This window comes from Oryzias latipes, chromosome 12 (assembly GCF_002234675.1).
Source record: "Oryzias latipes chromosome 12, ASM223467v1".
NCBI classification, from domain to species: domain Eukaryota; kingdom Metazoa; phylum Chordata; class Actinopteri; order Beloniformes; family Adrianichthyidae; genus Oryzias; species Oryzias latipes.
In genome coordinates, this window is record NC_019870.2 from 1,557,408 (window position 1) to 1,570,529 (window position 13,122).

The 13,122-nt window shown below is 47.1% G+C and overlaps 1 protein-coding gene across 2 annotated transcripts in view; it reads left to right on the forward strand.

Moving 5' to 3' along the window:
- Positions 1 to 12,746, forward strand: part of LOC101163184 (phosphatidylinositol 4-kinase alpha) — a 34,598-nt gene extending 21,852 nt beyond the window's left edge. For both annotated transcript variants that reach the window (XM_020707407.2, XM_011481396.3), the window contains exons 37-54: positions 312 to 467; positions 1,253 to 1,332; positions 1,421 to 1,620; positions 2,953 to 3,040; positions 3,122 to 3,289; positions 4,314 to 4,367; positions 4,439 to 4,559; positions 6,265 to 6,394; positions 6,463 to 6,533; positions 7,292 to 7,364; positions 7,445 to 7,625; positions 7,703 to 7,807; positions 8,036 to 8,161; positions 9,596 to 9,716; positions 9,803 to 9,962; positions 10,145 to 10,234; positions 10,845 to 10,928; positions 11,019 to 12,746. In XM_020707407.2, coding sequence (XP_020563066.2) covers positions 312 to 467; positions 1,253 to 1,332; positions 1,421 to 1,620; positions 2,953 to 3,040; positions 3,122 to 3,289; positions 4,314 to 4,367; positions 4,439 to 4,559; positions 6,265 to 6,394; positions 6,463 to 6,533; positions 7,292 to 7,364; positions 7,445 to 7,625; positions 7,703 to 7,807; positions 8,036 to 8,161; positions 9,596 to 9,716; positions 9,803 to 9,962; positions 10,145 to 10,234; positions 10,845 to 10,928; positions 11,019 to 11,070 — 2,060 coding nt within the window. In that variant the 3' untranslated portion in view covers positions 11,071 to 12,746. The remainder of the gene's footprint in view (positions 1 to 311; positions 468 to 1,252; positions 1,333 to 1,420; positions 1,621 to 2,952; positions 3,041 to 3,121; positions 3,290 to 4,313; positions 4,368 to 4,438; positions 4,560 to 6,264; positions 6,395 to 6,462; positions 6,534 to 7,291; positions 7,365 to 7,444; positions 7,626 to 7,702; positions 7,808 to 8,035; positions 8,162 to 9,595; positions 9,717 to 9,802; positions 9,963 to 10,144; positions 10,235 to 10,844; positions 10,929 to 11,018) is intronic.
- Positions 12,747 to 13,122: the final 376 nt, after the last annotated feature.

Here is a 13,122-nt window from a genome sequence, read left to right on the forward strand (position 1 = left end):
GGGACTGGTTTGGTATCGCAACAGGAAACCCAAATTGACCACCAAAGAAGCTCCTCTCCTCTTCATCCCTGGTGACCCAGACAGCAGGGTTCATCCTCATGCTTCAGGAGGAAGCTGCCCGGAACCACAGCGCCTGAGCTTCCGGGCAGCTTCCTCCATCATGTCCATGGCAGCTCCGAACGCATGACCATCACAGCAGCAGCAGAGAACGACCCGCCCCCATCATCACGCCCTCACTGTTTAGATAGACGCCTGCTTGTTCTGAGGGGACGTCCCTCGCCGTGGTCCTCACCGCCTCTCTGTGTAAACAGACAACCAGGACGCGTCCCTCAACAGCCTGTCGGTCATGAACGCCGCCGACCTCAGGAGCGGCGCCGACTCCAGCGCTCGCTCGCAGCAGAGCGGCCAGGGCTGGATCAACACCTACCCGCTGTCCAGCGGCATGTCCACCACCTCCAAGAAGTCAGGTAGTCCTGGAAAACTGATCCATACATCTTGATGTGTCCCTAAACCAGAACAGTTTTAGGATTAGCAACACAATTTGACTGAAGTGTCACATTTCTTTGTGGAAATCCCCATTTATATACAGTCTTTACCTGTGCTTTATGTTCTTATGAGTAGTTTCTTCCCCTTAAATCGGGTTTCTTTCCTCGACCTGCCAGACGGCTGCAGATGGAAACCAGCTCATGAGCCGTCCTGGACCGAAGGACCAGATTATTTTTTCACGTTTCTTCTCTCTTTGAGCAAAAATTCAACCCCCTCTACAGACTGTAAAAATGACCAAAATTTGCACGCATCTATCACCTGTTGAAGATGAATTTTGGACGGAGGGGAACAACCCCCTAAGAAAAAAAGTGATGACATCACAGCGGAAGAAACCGTGAAAAAAAAACACAGAGGCCAAAATCTTTTAAGGGACTCAAAGGAATGACTTCAAGTAACATAACTAAAACACCAAAGCACCACTCAAAGACTTGAAATTATTATGGGATGGTTGAAGGACCTAAAACTTAGCTGTCATTTTGTGGCAAAATAGTAAATTTGGCGGTTTTCCCACGATAAGAAGAAGACTTGTGTTTGAGCTAACTCCACAAAATTTCACACACCAGGCACACCAAGTCCTGTTGACCTTTGACCTTGGGAAAGGCTGCCATCTTGAATTTTCAAAAAACAAACAGCTTTTGTACCAGCTACAAATTTAAACTGAGGCCATGGCGGTAAACGGACTGACCTGTGTTTTTTTCGGTTCCAGGAACGTCTAAGAAGAGTAACCGAGGAACCCAGCTTCACAAATACTACATGAAACGCAGGACTCTGCTGTTGGCGCTCCTGGTGAGGCCCGAGAACCACGCTAGCCTCGGTCGGGGTGCCCGCTCATCGCCGGCACAGATTCTTACCGACTCCTCCCACCTTTTTTCAGGCCAGTGAGATCGAACGCCTGACCACGTGGTACAACCCGCTCTCCGCCCAGGAGCTGGTCATCACCACCGAGCAGTCAGTGGAAACCAGCATCGCCAACTGGAGGTCCAAGTACATCAGTCTGACGGAGAAACAGTGGAAGGACAACGTCAACCTGGCGTGGAGCATCGCGCCTTACCTGGCCATGCAGCTGCCAGCCAGGTGGACGCTCGCCGTCTGTTTTTCCCCAGCAGAAAGGCTAAAACCATGGAGATCAGAAACGTCTCTGTGGTTTTCTGCGAGTCTAAACTTGTTGGACCTCTGGGAGATTTCCAGGGCACTGGGTTTCAGAATTGTAGGTTCCAGAAAAGCGAGCGCCCCATAGAGAGCCCTGAGTGGTGAGGGAATAGCAGCCTATGAGTCTCTGTGTGTTTCTGCTACGTTTAAAGGCTCTGAGTTTCTGTCTAGATCACACGGCAAATGGTCGTCTACCTCAAAGTACTTCCTTCCTTCCTTCCTTCCTTCCTTCTATGTTCATTTGGTGGATCAAAATGTTGCCGCAACATACAGTACAGACCAAAAGTTTGGAAAACTACTGTAGAGCTGGGAAAAGGGTGACAAGTTGGCCAGTTTTGACTAAAAAGATGTAGATAACTGTGAATCCATCCAGGATGGTTCCAACATTTTCTCCTGATATAAAAAAGCTTTAGACGTTCTTCAGAGAGTTTGTAGACTGATGGTTCAAGACCACCGCTTGGAAATTTAAGGCTAAAGGGTTTAAAGGGCTCTGTGGGTTTTTGGGTCGTCCGGGTCTGTGGAGGGTCGTAGAGAGGAGCGGCTGCATCTTTCGGGGAGGAACAGGTGTGTCTTGCGGCTCCTTTGAGGCTTGGACAGCCACCTCAAACGACGTTGTGAAAATGGAACATACCATTGTACCCAGCACTAACTGGCTCCTTGTACAGTCTGCAGGATTTGGTGGGGTCTGTAGACCTGCATCTCCCTCCTTCATCCTCACTTCCCTTTACGTGTTGTAGAAGCGTTCACTAAGACCCGTCTACCACCTTGATCTGTGACCTGCACGGGTCACACAGGTAACCCGTACAGGATTGACCATTTTTCAGACCTCTCTATATCCACCCGTAAAGAGACTTAAGGTCTTCCAGCCGTTGGCATTGAAGAGGACCACGGCGGTTTTTAAGATCTGCTGATGGTTGAAAGCACAGGCAGCTCCTCACGGAGACTGGAAAACATGTTGAGTGGTGTCTGTTCTAATACCAAAGTCTGAATCTAAGCCACACCCTTTTTTTCCTCATCTTCAGAGGTTCTTCTTGGTTTGACAGGCAGCTGAAGTCAGGCTTGTGACAAACTGATCTGGTCTTTTAGTGAAGAACCTTGAAGTGATCTAGATACCAAATGAAGGAGGCGCCTCTTTGGGTTTGCTCGATGAGACATTCTCAGTCCCCAAAATCAGTCCTACAGCCTTTCTCCGTCCTCCTTTCAGAGCAGATTTTGTTGCTCCTCTGACATACTTCTACTCCGTGTTCTGGTGTCCAGGTTTAAGAACGACGCCATTGTTGCTGAAGTTACCAGACTGGTCAGGCTGGATCCCGGAGCGGTCAGCGATGTCCCCGAGGCGGTGAAGGTACGGCCTCGCTGTCCTGCCAAGCCCCGCCCATCCCACGTGGGACTGAATCCTGATGTGTTCCTGTGGCTCTTTCTTCAGTTCCTGGTGACGTGGCACACCATTGACGCAGACTCTCCTGAGCTGAGCCACATCCTGTGCTGGGCGCCGGCCGACCCCCCCACCGGTCTGTCCTACTTCAGCAGCATGTACCCCCCCCATCCTCTGACGGCGCAGTACGGGGTGAAAGTGCTGCGCTCCTTTCCTCCGGTAGGTCACCTGCGTCAGGTTTCTTCTCTCTACCATTCATTCAGGCGTTCTCAGCAGAGACCCAGAACACCTGGAGAACCCGGCAGTTCCAACAGCTGCAGTGTTTCTAAAGAAAAGCCGCTCCTGCAGCTCCTCTCTGCACCTCCTTTACCCAGCAGACGTTTCCAGACCTCATGACTTCTGCAGATTCACAATGTGGCTGTTGTCTCCTCCAAACACACGGAGCTTACAGGCCTTCCTCCCTTTGGTTCTCCCCCTCTATTTGGTTCTCCTGCTCCCATTGGTTGCTTTCTCTTTGGTTCTCCTCCTGTCCTTGGTTCTTCTCCTATCCTTGGTTCTCCACCGGTCTTTAGTTTTTCTCCTCCCTTTGGTTCTCTTCCTCTCTTTGGTTCTCCGTCTCCTTTTGGTTCTCCTCTTCCCTGTGTGAAGCTTGTCTGTGTTCACACTGAAGTGAACCGTACCAGGGTTCATCTGCAACTGAACCAAAGGCCTTTGTTCTTAGGAGGACCACATTTCTCCTGTTTGATCCAAACCAGAATTCGTTAGAAACCAGTTAAAGAGGTAGAATCTGCTTGATTTTTCAAAATAAAACGCCCAAAGATAGAAATGGCGGGCAATCAGAATTGTACTAGAAAAGCGTTCATCCATCTTCCTTCTGGCATTTTGTTCACATTGTCATTTCCGTGAAAACTCCTCAAAAGAGAAACTTCTTATGTCTGTTCGACCCCCCCAAACCAGAATAAAGACCTCCAATTAATAAAGTCATCACCTCTGATCTTGTTTTGTTGCCTGGCAACCATTAACAGGTTTAACGCTTCACTTTAAGTGACGGGCGACTCAAAACCAAGTCAACTTTAAAAGAAAATCTATCCCTTTTTTAATGCTGGCGATGTGGGCGGGGCAAACAAACAACGTCATGAAACCTTACGAATGAATGACGTTTCTTCTGTCCGATTTGGTTTTTGTCGTTCTCACTGACATATCTGACCTGAACCACATTCGTTGTCCTTCTTTGTCCTCGCAGGACGCCATCTTGTTCTACATCCCTCAGATTGTCCAGGCGCTCCGTTACGATAAGGTAATGGCGAACTCTGAGGTTCTGCAGCGTCCGGGGCTGCGGCAGTAACTGTGGCTCTCCGTCCGGCGCAGATGGGTTACGTCAGGGAGTACATCCTGTGGGCGGCGCAGAAGTCTCAGCTTCTCGCCCATCAGTTCATCTGGAACATGAAGACCAACATCTTCGTAGACGAAGAAGGACACCAGAAGGACCGTGAGTGAATCGGTTAAAGCGGATTCATTTAATGCTGTCTGAGCTCGTTCTCTTTCAAAAACTGTTGATCAGAAAAAATGTTTTTAACACATTAGATAGAGATGGCTTTACTGGGCTTAAAGTAGACAAGAAAAACTGTAAATGATGTGGTCTCTGGTCAGAACATTCAGTCAGTGTGACGTCAAACTGAACATTTCATGTAGAGGAACCTCCGTGTCACAGAGCCGCTATGCACATTTTCCACGTGTTGAAAAGCGGTCAGACCTGAAAATACGTGGACAAAGGGAAAGTTCGTGTCCAAATTCCTTCACTACGCACTCTATAGTGCGTTCTCCATTTTCTAGTGCTGTCTGAATCTACAATTCCCAAATCCACTGCCCTAGAAATTTCCCAGAAGTCTTTGCGAAAAACCAGCGTCCATCAATGCTCACTAGATCGACCAACATGGACCACAGTGCATCGTCAATTTTAGCTGAAAAAATGTATTTATATGTATTTTTTTAATAAAACATCAACGTTTTTATCTTCAGAAGACAGTGGATTCATAAATAATCGTCACAAAAGGCTCATATTAATTAGATCTTAACTTTGTGAAATTGATAAGATCATATCCGGCATAAAAAAAAAAAGAAAAAGTAGTGAGCGTGGTGTCCGAATTGCTTTTAAAATCCAGGGCTCTACATTGTAGCAACATCTAGTTTTTTCGTAGTTGAGGGTAAGGGCGGGAATTCGGACGCAGCCAAAAAGTTGTGGTCTTTACGTAAAACGATCACAGATGTATCACGAATAAACCACGCAAAGATCACGTAAATCAACGCAGAACATGAACTTTGCCTGATTATTGCGCTGTTTCTCTGCAGCTCATCAGTGATTCGTGCATCAATTACGTAATTTGATCGTGATATGTGCGCCGTATACACGTTATAAAAGTTATACATCACTGGTTCAAGTGTGAAAAGTCTGTTAGACATACTGGATGTGGAATAAGAAGTGAGATACCACAGTGATAATGCACGCCTAAAAAAGTAGTTCCGGTCACATACCATAAATGTTCTGTTTCACTGCTCTGGCTTCTTTAAAACAAACTTCAGCTTCATCATCTGGACAAAAACAAGCAGTAAGAGGGGAACTCTCTCTGATCTGATGCTTTATTTAACACATCGTGATCATCAGCATAGATATGTCGCTTTCCTTCACCGCTCCACTTAAGATTGGAGGTCGGAACCGCGTTACCATGACAACGCGCCGATCCACCTAACAATTAGTCCACTTTTTGTTAAAAAAATCGATCAAACCAAAAGAATAACAACAATAAAAGGACTAAAAACTGATTGAAAATGTATTTCTTTTGTAAGTGACATTGGTCTAAGCGGGTTTATGACACTTCAAAGACTTAAATTAACCCTCATTTAAACTTCGTAAAATATGTCTAAGCTGTGCATTTCTCAACCGACCAAAAATACACAAAGGATAAACGCAAGAAACACAGGATTTACGTATAAAAAGCATGTATTGCAAAAGACCGAATTTTCATACGCGGAAAATGCAAAAATTGTATGAGGCGGCCGTGTGACACGGTCAGAAATGGTACAAAACATTGGTCATTTCAAATGCAGTCATATAGCAGGATTCTTTAGCTTCACTCTGGTGGAAAAGACAAGTCTCTGGTGAAAAAGTCTGTCTTTGCGACGCTCGGTCTGTGCAGCCGACATCGGGGAGCTGCTGGAGCAGATGGTGGAGGAGATCACCGGCTCGCTGTCGGGCCCGGCCAAAGACTTCTACCAGCGAGAGTTCGACTTTTTCAACAAGATCACCAACGTGTCCGCCATCATCAAGTGAGTGCACGAGCGCGGCTGCCGCCCACCGACCTCCAACCGCCGTCTGAGACGTCTGTGTGTTTCAGGCCGGTGCCGAAGGGCGAGGAGAGGAAGCGGGCGTGTCTCAAAGCGCTGTCTGACATCAAGGTGCAGCCAGGTAAGGAGGCGGAGCTGCTTTCTGAACCATTTTAACCAAGCAGAACTCTGAGAACCTCCTCCAGGAGTTTAATGGGTTTTTCAGAACAGCAGAGCTTCAGAGGAGAAACAGTTGGAGCCTGTTTGACTTTTTCTGTTGATATTTATTTAATGTATACATTTGTTTCAGATCTGTTGGGTTTCAAACTTTCTCATTCTGCTGTTTCTCATTTGAGGGTTTGAGATGAGTTTTCTGTGTTTGTCTTTTCATTATGGTCTATAAGGAATGAGACCAAACTTTGACGATCGATATCTTTCCCCTTTCGCTCCGTGTGGGCGCCGCCCATTTCATGACGTCATCCTAGAGTCGGCCTCAGCAGCGCTTCTGTGTTTCTCCCACGAAAACAAACATCTGAACTTTTGCAGAGATGGATGTTCAGATTGTGGATAAAAAAGGAAAATGTTTAGCCGATCGCCGCTAGCTCCACTGAGAAAGTGGGCGTGTGTGTTAGCCTGGGGGCGGAGCTGGCAGCGCAGACTCTTCCTGGAAGGGGCGGTTCCTCACTTTGTGATGTCACAAGGTGAGGAACCTAACATAACTTCATTATGACATCTTCATCCGCCAGTATATGTAGTTGGCTCCTTCTGCAGCGCTCTAGTAGCTTTTGAGGGATTCTTTTCAGGATTCTAGTTCCTGTCATTCTAGTTACCGGTATGTTTTCTTCCCTCAGGGGGAAAGTCTGGAACGTGTGGGATGACGGTTCTCCTTTGTGTTTTCAGGCTGTTATCTTCCCAGCAACCCAGAGGCCATCGTTCTGGACATCGACTACAAGTCCGGAACCCCCATGCAGAGGTCAGGAGCCGCTCCATCGGCGTTCCTCGCCGTCTCCTGTGTGGGTTTGTAGCAGGTTGGTGTGCGTTTGTGTGTTGCAGTGCCGCCAAGGCGCCGTACCTGGCCAAGTTCAAGGTGAAGCGCTGCGGCGTGACCGAACTGGAGAGGGAGGGTCTGCGCTCGCTGTCCGACTCTGCGGAGGACGGCGAGGAGAATCCAGACGGGTCGCAAAGGGTCTGCTGGCAGGCGGCCATCTTTAAAGTGGGCGATGACTGCAGACAGGTGAGCCCCCTGGACGGTGTTCTGGCGTCTGCGCGGCGCTCCGATCCTCCTGACGAGCGTCGGCGTCTTCTCCGCAGGACATGCTGGCTCTGCAGATCATTGGGCTTTTCAAGAACATTTTCCAGCTGGTGGGTCTGGATCTGTTCGTCTTCCCCTACCGGGTGGTGGCCACGGCGCCGGGGGTAAGAGCTGCTGCACCTCCTCTGTTACACTAAACAGGGGGGACGAACTTTGACCTTTAACCTCGTTGGAAAAAAATTGTCATTTCTGGCTGTTTTAGCAGGACGTCCAAAAATTCCCCAAATCAACCCAAAACCCAGGAATGAATGTTTGTAAAATGTGACCCAAAGTGTCGCTGTCGCTTCAGCACCGGTTCCCTCATGACCTTTCCAACGTCTGCTTCTCCTCAGTGCGGCGTGATCGAGTGCATCCCCGACTGCAAGTCCAGAGACCAGCTGGGCCGGCAGACGGACTTCGGGATGTACGACTACTTCAGGAACCAGTACGGAGACGAGTCCACGCTGGCCTTCCAGAAGGTCTGTAGCTCCGCCCCCTTTCTGCTGTTCTTTGTGCGTTTTTTTCTACGTTTGAGGTGGCAGGGAAATGCCCACCTTCTCGAAGATTTTGTTTTGTTCCCTGTTTGAGTGGAAAGCTGTGAGGTCATCAGATTAAAGCTGACCGCTTCCTGTCCTCTGAGGCGAGGGCGTCCAACCTGAAACCTGGACTTGAACCCTCACAAACACTTCTTCCTGCAAAGCTTGTGTCTTCTAAAGCTGCTTGTTTGCCTTTTAACCAGGATCAAACTGAAATAAAAACCTTTAATCTGAGATTAGGAGAGCGGAATAAACTTGGTCACAGAATAAAGCAATTGTTCAATTATGTTTTTAGTTTTTTTAAAAGTAGAGCCTTAAATGAAACCAAGATGCTGACATTTTCACATTATTTAGAATTTTAAAATTCTTATATTTTTCATTTTAATCAGAGTTTTGTTTGTTCACCCCCTCAAACTAAATTATTTTCCATTAAATAACCAGTTCTGCGTATAAAAACATCAGATTTTTCACATTTTTGGTAAAACCAGCAGATGTGTGAACAGATGTGGATGAATAAAACTCCATGTGGTGAGATTAGACGTAGCTGCAAGCAGCATTGAATGCCCCGCAGGTGCTACCTACCCTCACCGTTGCCCTAATCGCCCCCCATTTCCCCCTTTGGACCTGCCACATGACTGAATGAGCAGCTGCCCCTCCCCCTCGGGTCAGACCTGCAATAACAAATTCATTAAAAAACTCTTTATTTTTCAAATTGGCAGCTTTCTGATGGTTTTATCTCCATAGCAACCACTTCATTTTTGGGTCGCCTGGGGGTGACGAACAGATTTATGTCATTTCTAGAAGAATTGGCAAAAGTAAACTTTTTGGATTCCCTTAGCAACGGAGGTTCTTTGTAAACCACGCCCATATTCCTGATATGTTCATGTGATATATCATTTTGTTGAGCTTGAGCCAACGATTCATGCATTCAAATTTCACAATATTGCAGTCAAAGAGGTGCGAGCAACAGGGGAACGCTGCTTTTGCGAGCTCGCCACGCTAACGGCGTCTAACTGGTGCTAACGTTTTTTCTCAAGTAGCTTCCCAATGAAGCTCCAGGAGTTTGGAGGCAATAGATTCAAATCCCTCGGAGGACTTTGAACTTGCAGAAGATACTAAAGGTGATTTTGTTTACGGAAAGCTCTAGGATGCAGCCTCTTCCTGAGGTCAAAGGTCAACCAAACTTCACCTGGTCTAAAGGTGCAGGAAGAAGAATTGTGGAACGGCCCGGTCCTTAAGTCCAGGTCCTGCTGCGGGCCAAAAATGAGACATTTGTCAAAGTATCTAAATCTGACCCCATCCGTGACCTTTTCCTGCCGTCGGTTGGAAACGAGCGCTCTGCTCCTTCGTCACGCCCTCCTCCTCTTCCTCCTGCAGGCTCGCTACAACTTCATCCGCAGCATGGCGGCCTACAGCCTGCTGCTGTTCCTGCTGCAGATCAAAGACCGCCACAACGGAAACATCATGCTGGACAGCAAAGGACACCTCATCCACATCGGTGCGCCGCGCTCCCGCTGCCAGCCGCCGCTGCCGCCGCCAAAACGCAGACTCAGCGCCGCGGTTTTCCTTTTTGTGTCTGCTCAGATTTCGGCTTCATGTTCGAGAGCTCCCCCGGCGGAAACCTGGGCTGGGAGCCGGACATCAAGCTGACGGACGAGATGGTGATGATCATGGGGGGAAAGATGGAGGCCACGCCCTTCAAATGGTTCATGGAGATGTGCGTCAGGGGTTACCTGGCTGTCAGGTGAGGGAGGATCTGCAAAACTCCGCCCACTTCTGATGTTCCTTCTACAGAAACGAGAAACTTCCAGAGGAAAAAATGTGGAATCTGAGCTTCTGTTCCCCCTTTATGGCAATTGATTGATTGATTGATTGATTGATTGATTGATTGATTGATTGATTGATTTGTGGTTTTGTCTGGAACAGACCCTACATGGACGCCGTGGTCTCCCTCGTGACTCTCATGCTGGACACCGGACTTCCATGTTTCCGAGGACAAACCATCAAACTCCTCAAGTAAGAAGCGCGGCGGCGCCCCCATGAGGACAGCAGCTCCCCCTGCAGACTAAACCAGGAAGTGCCCGGTGGTTTCCTCTTGACTCAATGGGATTTGCTGGTTTTGCTCGCCAGGCGATTGTTCGAACCTCCTCATTCGCTCTTCCTCTCTGCGTCTGTGTGGAAAGAGGAAGGCTGTACTTCCTGTTCAAACCAACACAGAACATGCTGGAATCAGTCAAACATGGTGGTGGTGTGATTATGGTTTGGGCTGCTTTCCAGCTTCAAGACTTCCATAACTTTTTATACGTAAAGGATCCAGTCTTTTTTTTTTTTTGGCTTTAACTTTATTTTGAAATCTGTTTTCAAGCAAGCTTTGAACTCCAGGTTTTTCAGAATAAAACATAAAAATAGGAAATAAAAGCTGAAATCCTGGAGTCATGATGGACTGGGAGCTGCTGAGTTTCAGGGTGTGACCAGAACCAGGAGAACTGTCCTGCTGTTAGATGTAGAACCGATGTAGAACCAGATGTTGGTCTGAGCTCCTCGCGGTTCTTGAACCCGGCGGGAAGCGTTCAGCCAGTCCAGATGGAATCAAACACTCAGGTGTTGTTGTCTTCTCTTCCTCCAGGGGGCGCTTTAACCCCCAGATGAGCGAGAAGGAGGCGGCGGCGTTCATGATCAAAGTCATCCAGAGCTGCTTCCTCAGCAGCAGGTGAGTCCCCGTCCACCAGCTGTCAGCCAATCAGGAGCGAGCAGACGTCCTGACAGGGTGACTCTGACGCTGGATTGTGTTTGGTTTCAGGAGCAAAACCTACGACATGCTGCAGTACTACCAGAACCAGATCCCGTACTGAGAAGCGCCTCCCGCCGCTGCTCGGGACCCTCAGCAATAAGGCACTTTAGTCCCCGCCCACTGCTTCCTGTGAGACTTCAGAGTTTTAGAGTAGAACCACCTTTAGCTTTTACTGAAACTGCGTTTCCGAGTTTCCCTTTAAGCGTTTTCCGGACACTTCTCTGAGGGACACGGACCGTCTGACGCACTTTACTGTTTCTCATCAAAGACCCCGCCCACCGGCGCTGAGGGGAACTCGTGGAGAGCAGAACTCCACAGCAGGAAGTTGGCGTCCATGAAGGAACCACAGGCGTTCACGTACTGTAAAATATTCCCCGTTGAATCAGGTCACAGGCAGCTCATCGGGCATCCGGATCCCAAACGTTTACCTGAGTTCTTGTTCCTCGTGTCGGTCTGGACTCTGGCCTGTTACTCCGCCCACAGGAAGAGCTTGAAGAATCAGAACCTTCTGGGCTTTTCATGTTAGAAGAAGCCTGTCATGAAATTATAATTTCTTGAAGAATATCACGGATCCTCAAAGACTCTTAGCGGAAAAAACCCCCAAAAAATGTTGACTGAAGGATTTAGTGGAGTATTTTCAGCATAAAAGCGGAGCTGAAGGATGGCCGTCTGTCTGTTCTAAGGTTCTGTCTGTTCTAAGGTTCTGCAGACGACTGAATGTTTTTTAGAGCACATTTAGTTTTTACTGTCCTGGATTTAGTTGTAAATGAAGTTTCCAGAAGTCTCTAAAGATCTCTCAGGAGTGGTGATGCTTTTAAACTGAAAAGAAGACTTCTTTTTTTTTTATATATATACATATTGTTACCACGGAAACCGGCGCACGTTTAACCTAATAGAGACGACAAATTAAAAACCTTGAGATTTTGCGAGTCTTATTGTTTACAATCAAACTGCAGCTGAACGGTTCCAGAAGTCACCCAGAGTCTTTGAGGATCTGCAGAGTTTGAGACGCTCCTGAGCTTCAGGGAAGGCACCGCGCTGCGTTCAGGCGCAGACGGATCTGAAGGCGTTCCCAGCGTCTCACCCTCAGACTGGATGGCGTGGAGGTCACATGTCTGCTTCACTCCACATTTAGCTGTTGTTTTGGTTTGTTTTTCTTTCTGTCGTTGAGCTTTAAACACATTTTAATTTTTTAACTGTTGTTCTTGACTTTGTTTTCATTCCATACATGTAGTTTTTTTTTTGGGTTTTCATCCTCATTTGTCGTTCTTCTTTGTCTGTTTGTTGTTGTTGTTGTTTCCTTCTGGGGGGTTTTGTGCGTTTTCCCCTGCGGTGGTTCGCTGATCGCCGCAGATCGGGTGAAGTGTTGCTGATGAAGATGATGAAGATTAAAGCCATCTGTCCTACCCCCGGTAGAAACACAACCGTAGTGATACTTGACAACAAAAACGTAACTTTATGCAAAGTATTGATGCTGTTTCTGTGTGTGTTATTCCACATGTCGCTGTGTGTGTGTGGGTGTGTGTCTGTGTGTGTGTGTGTGTCTGTGTGCGTGAGCGGCTGCTCTTCATCAGGACGGTTCTGCTCCTCCTCGTTTCGGGTTTCAGGTCAGACTGATGGTTTGGAGCGGATCGGTAACGAAGGTTTCCACCCTGTCGTGTTTGACCTTTGACCTGTGTTCAGTTCACATGTAAAAACATCCGATTTCCTCAATAAATATCAACATTTCACCAACCAGACGTTTTACTTTGTTTCTTCTTTCATTCTTATTCTTTATATAATTTTTGTTTTAGGTTTTTTAGAAGATCAGATGTTTATTGATCTGAATTTATCTCTCAAAACTACATTTGTAGTTCAAAATTTGAAACTGATTTTTAGCCACAAAAACATAAAAGGTTTTTCATCAGAGTTCATATTAGAAATTCCTTTGTTGCCTTTATTTATAAATATGATCACCTGTAGGAGGAATATCTGCACTAAAGTCTATACAGTTTCCTGTTTTTATCCTTCATAAATAAAATATAAATAAAAACATTAATTTGATCTAAACTTTTTGCAAACGTGGTCTTTTGTAAGAACAAAAAAAAGTTCATCTTTGAAAAGTGTTTTTGTT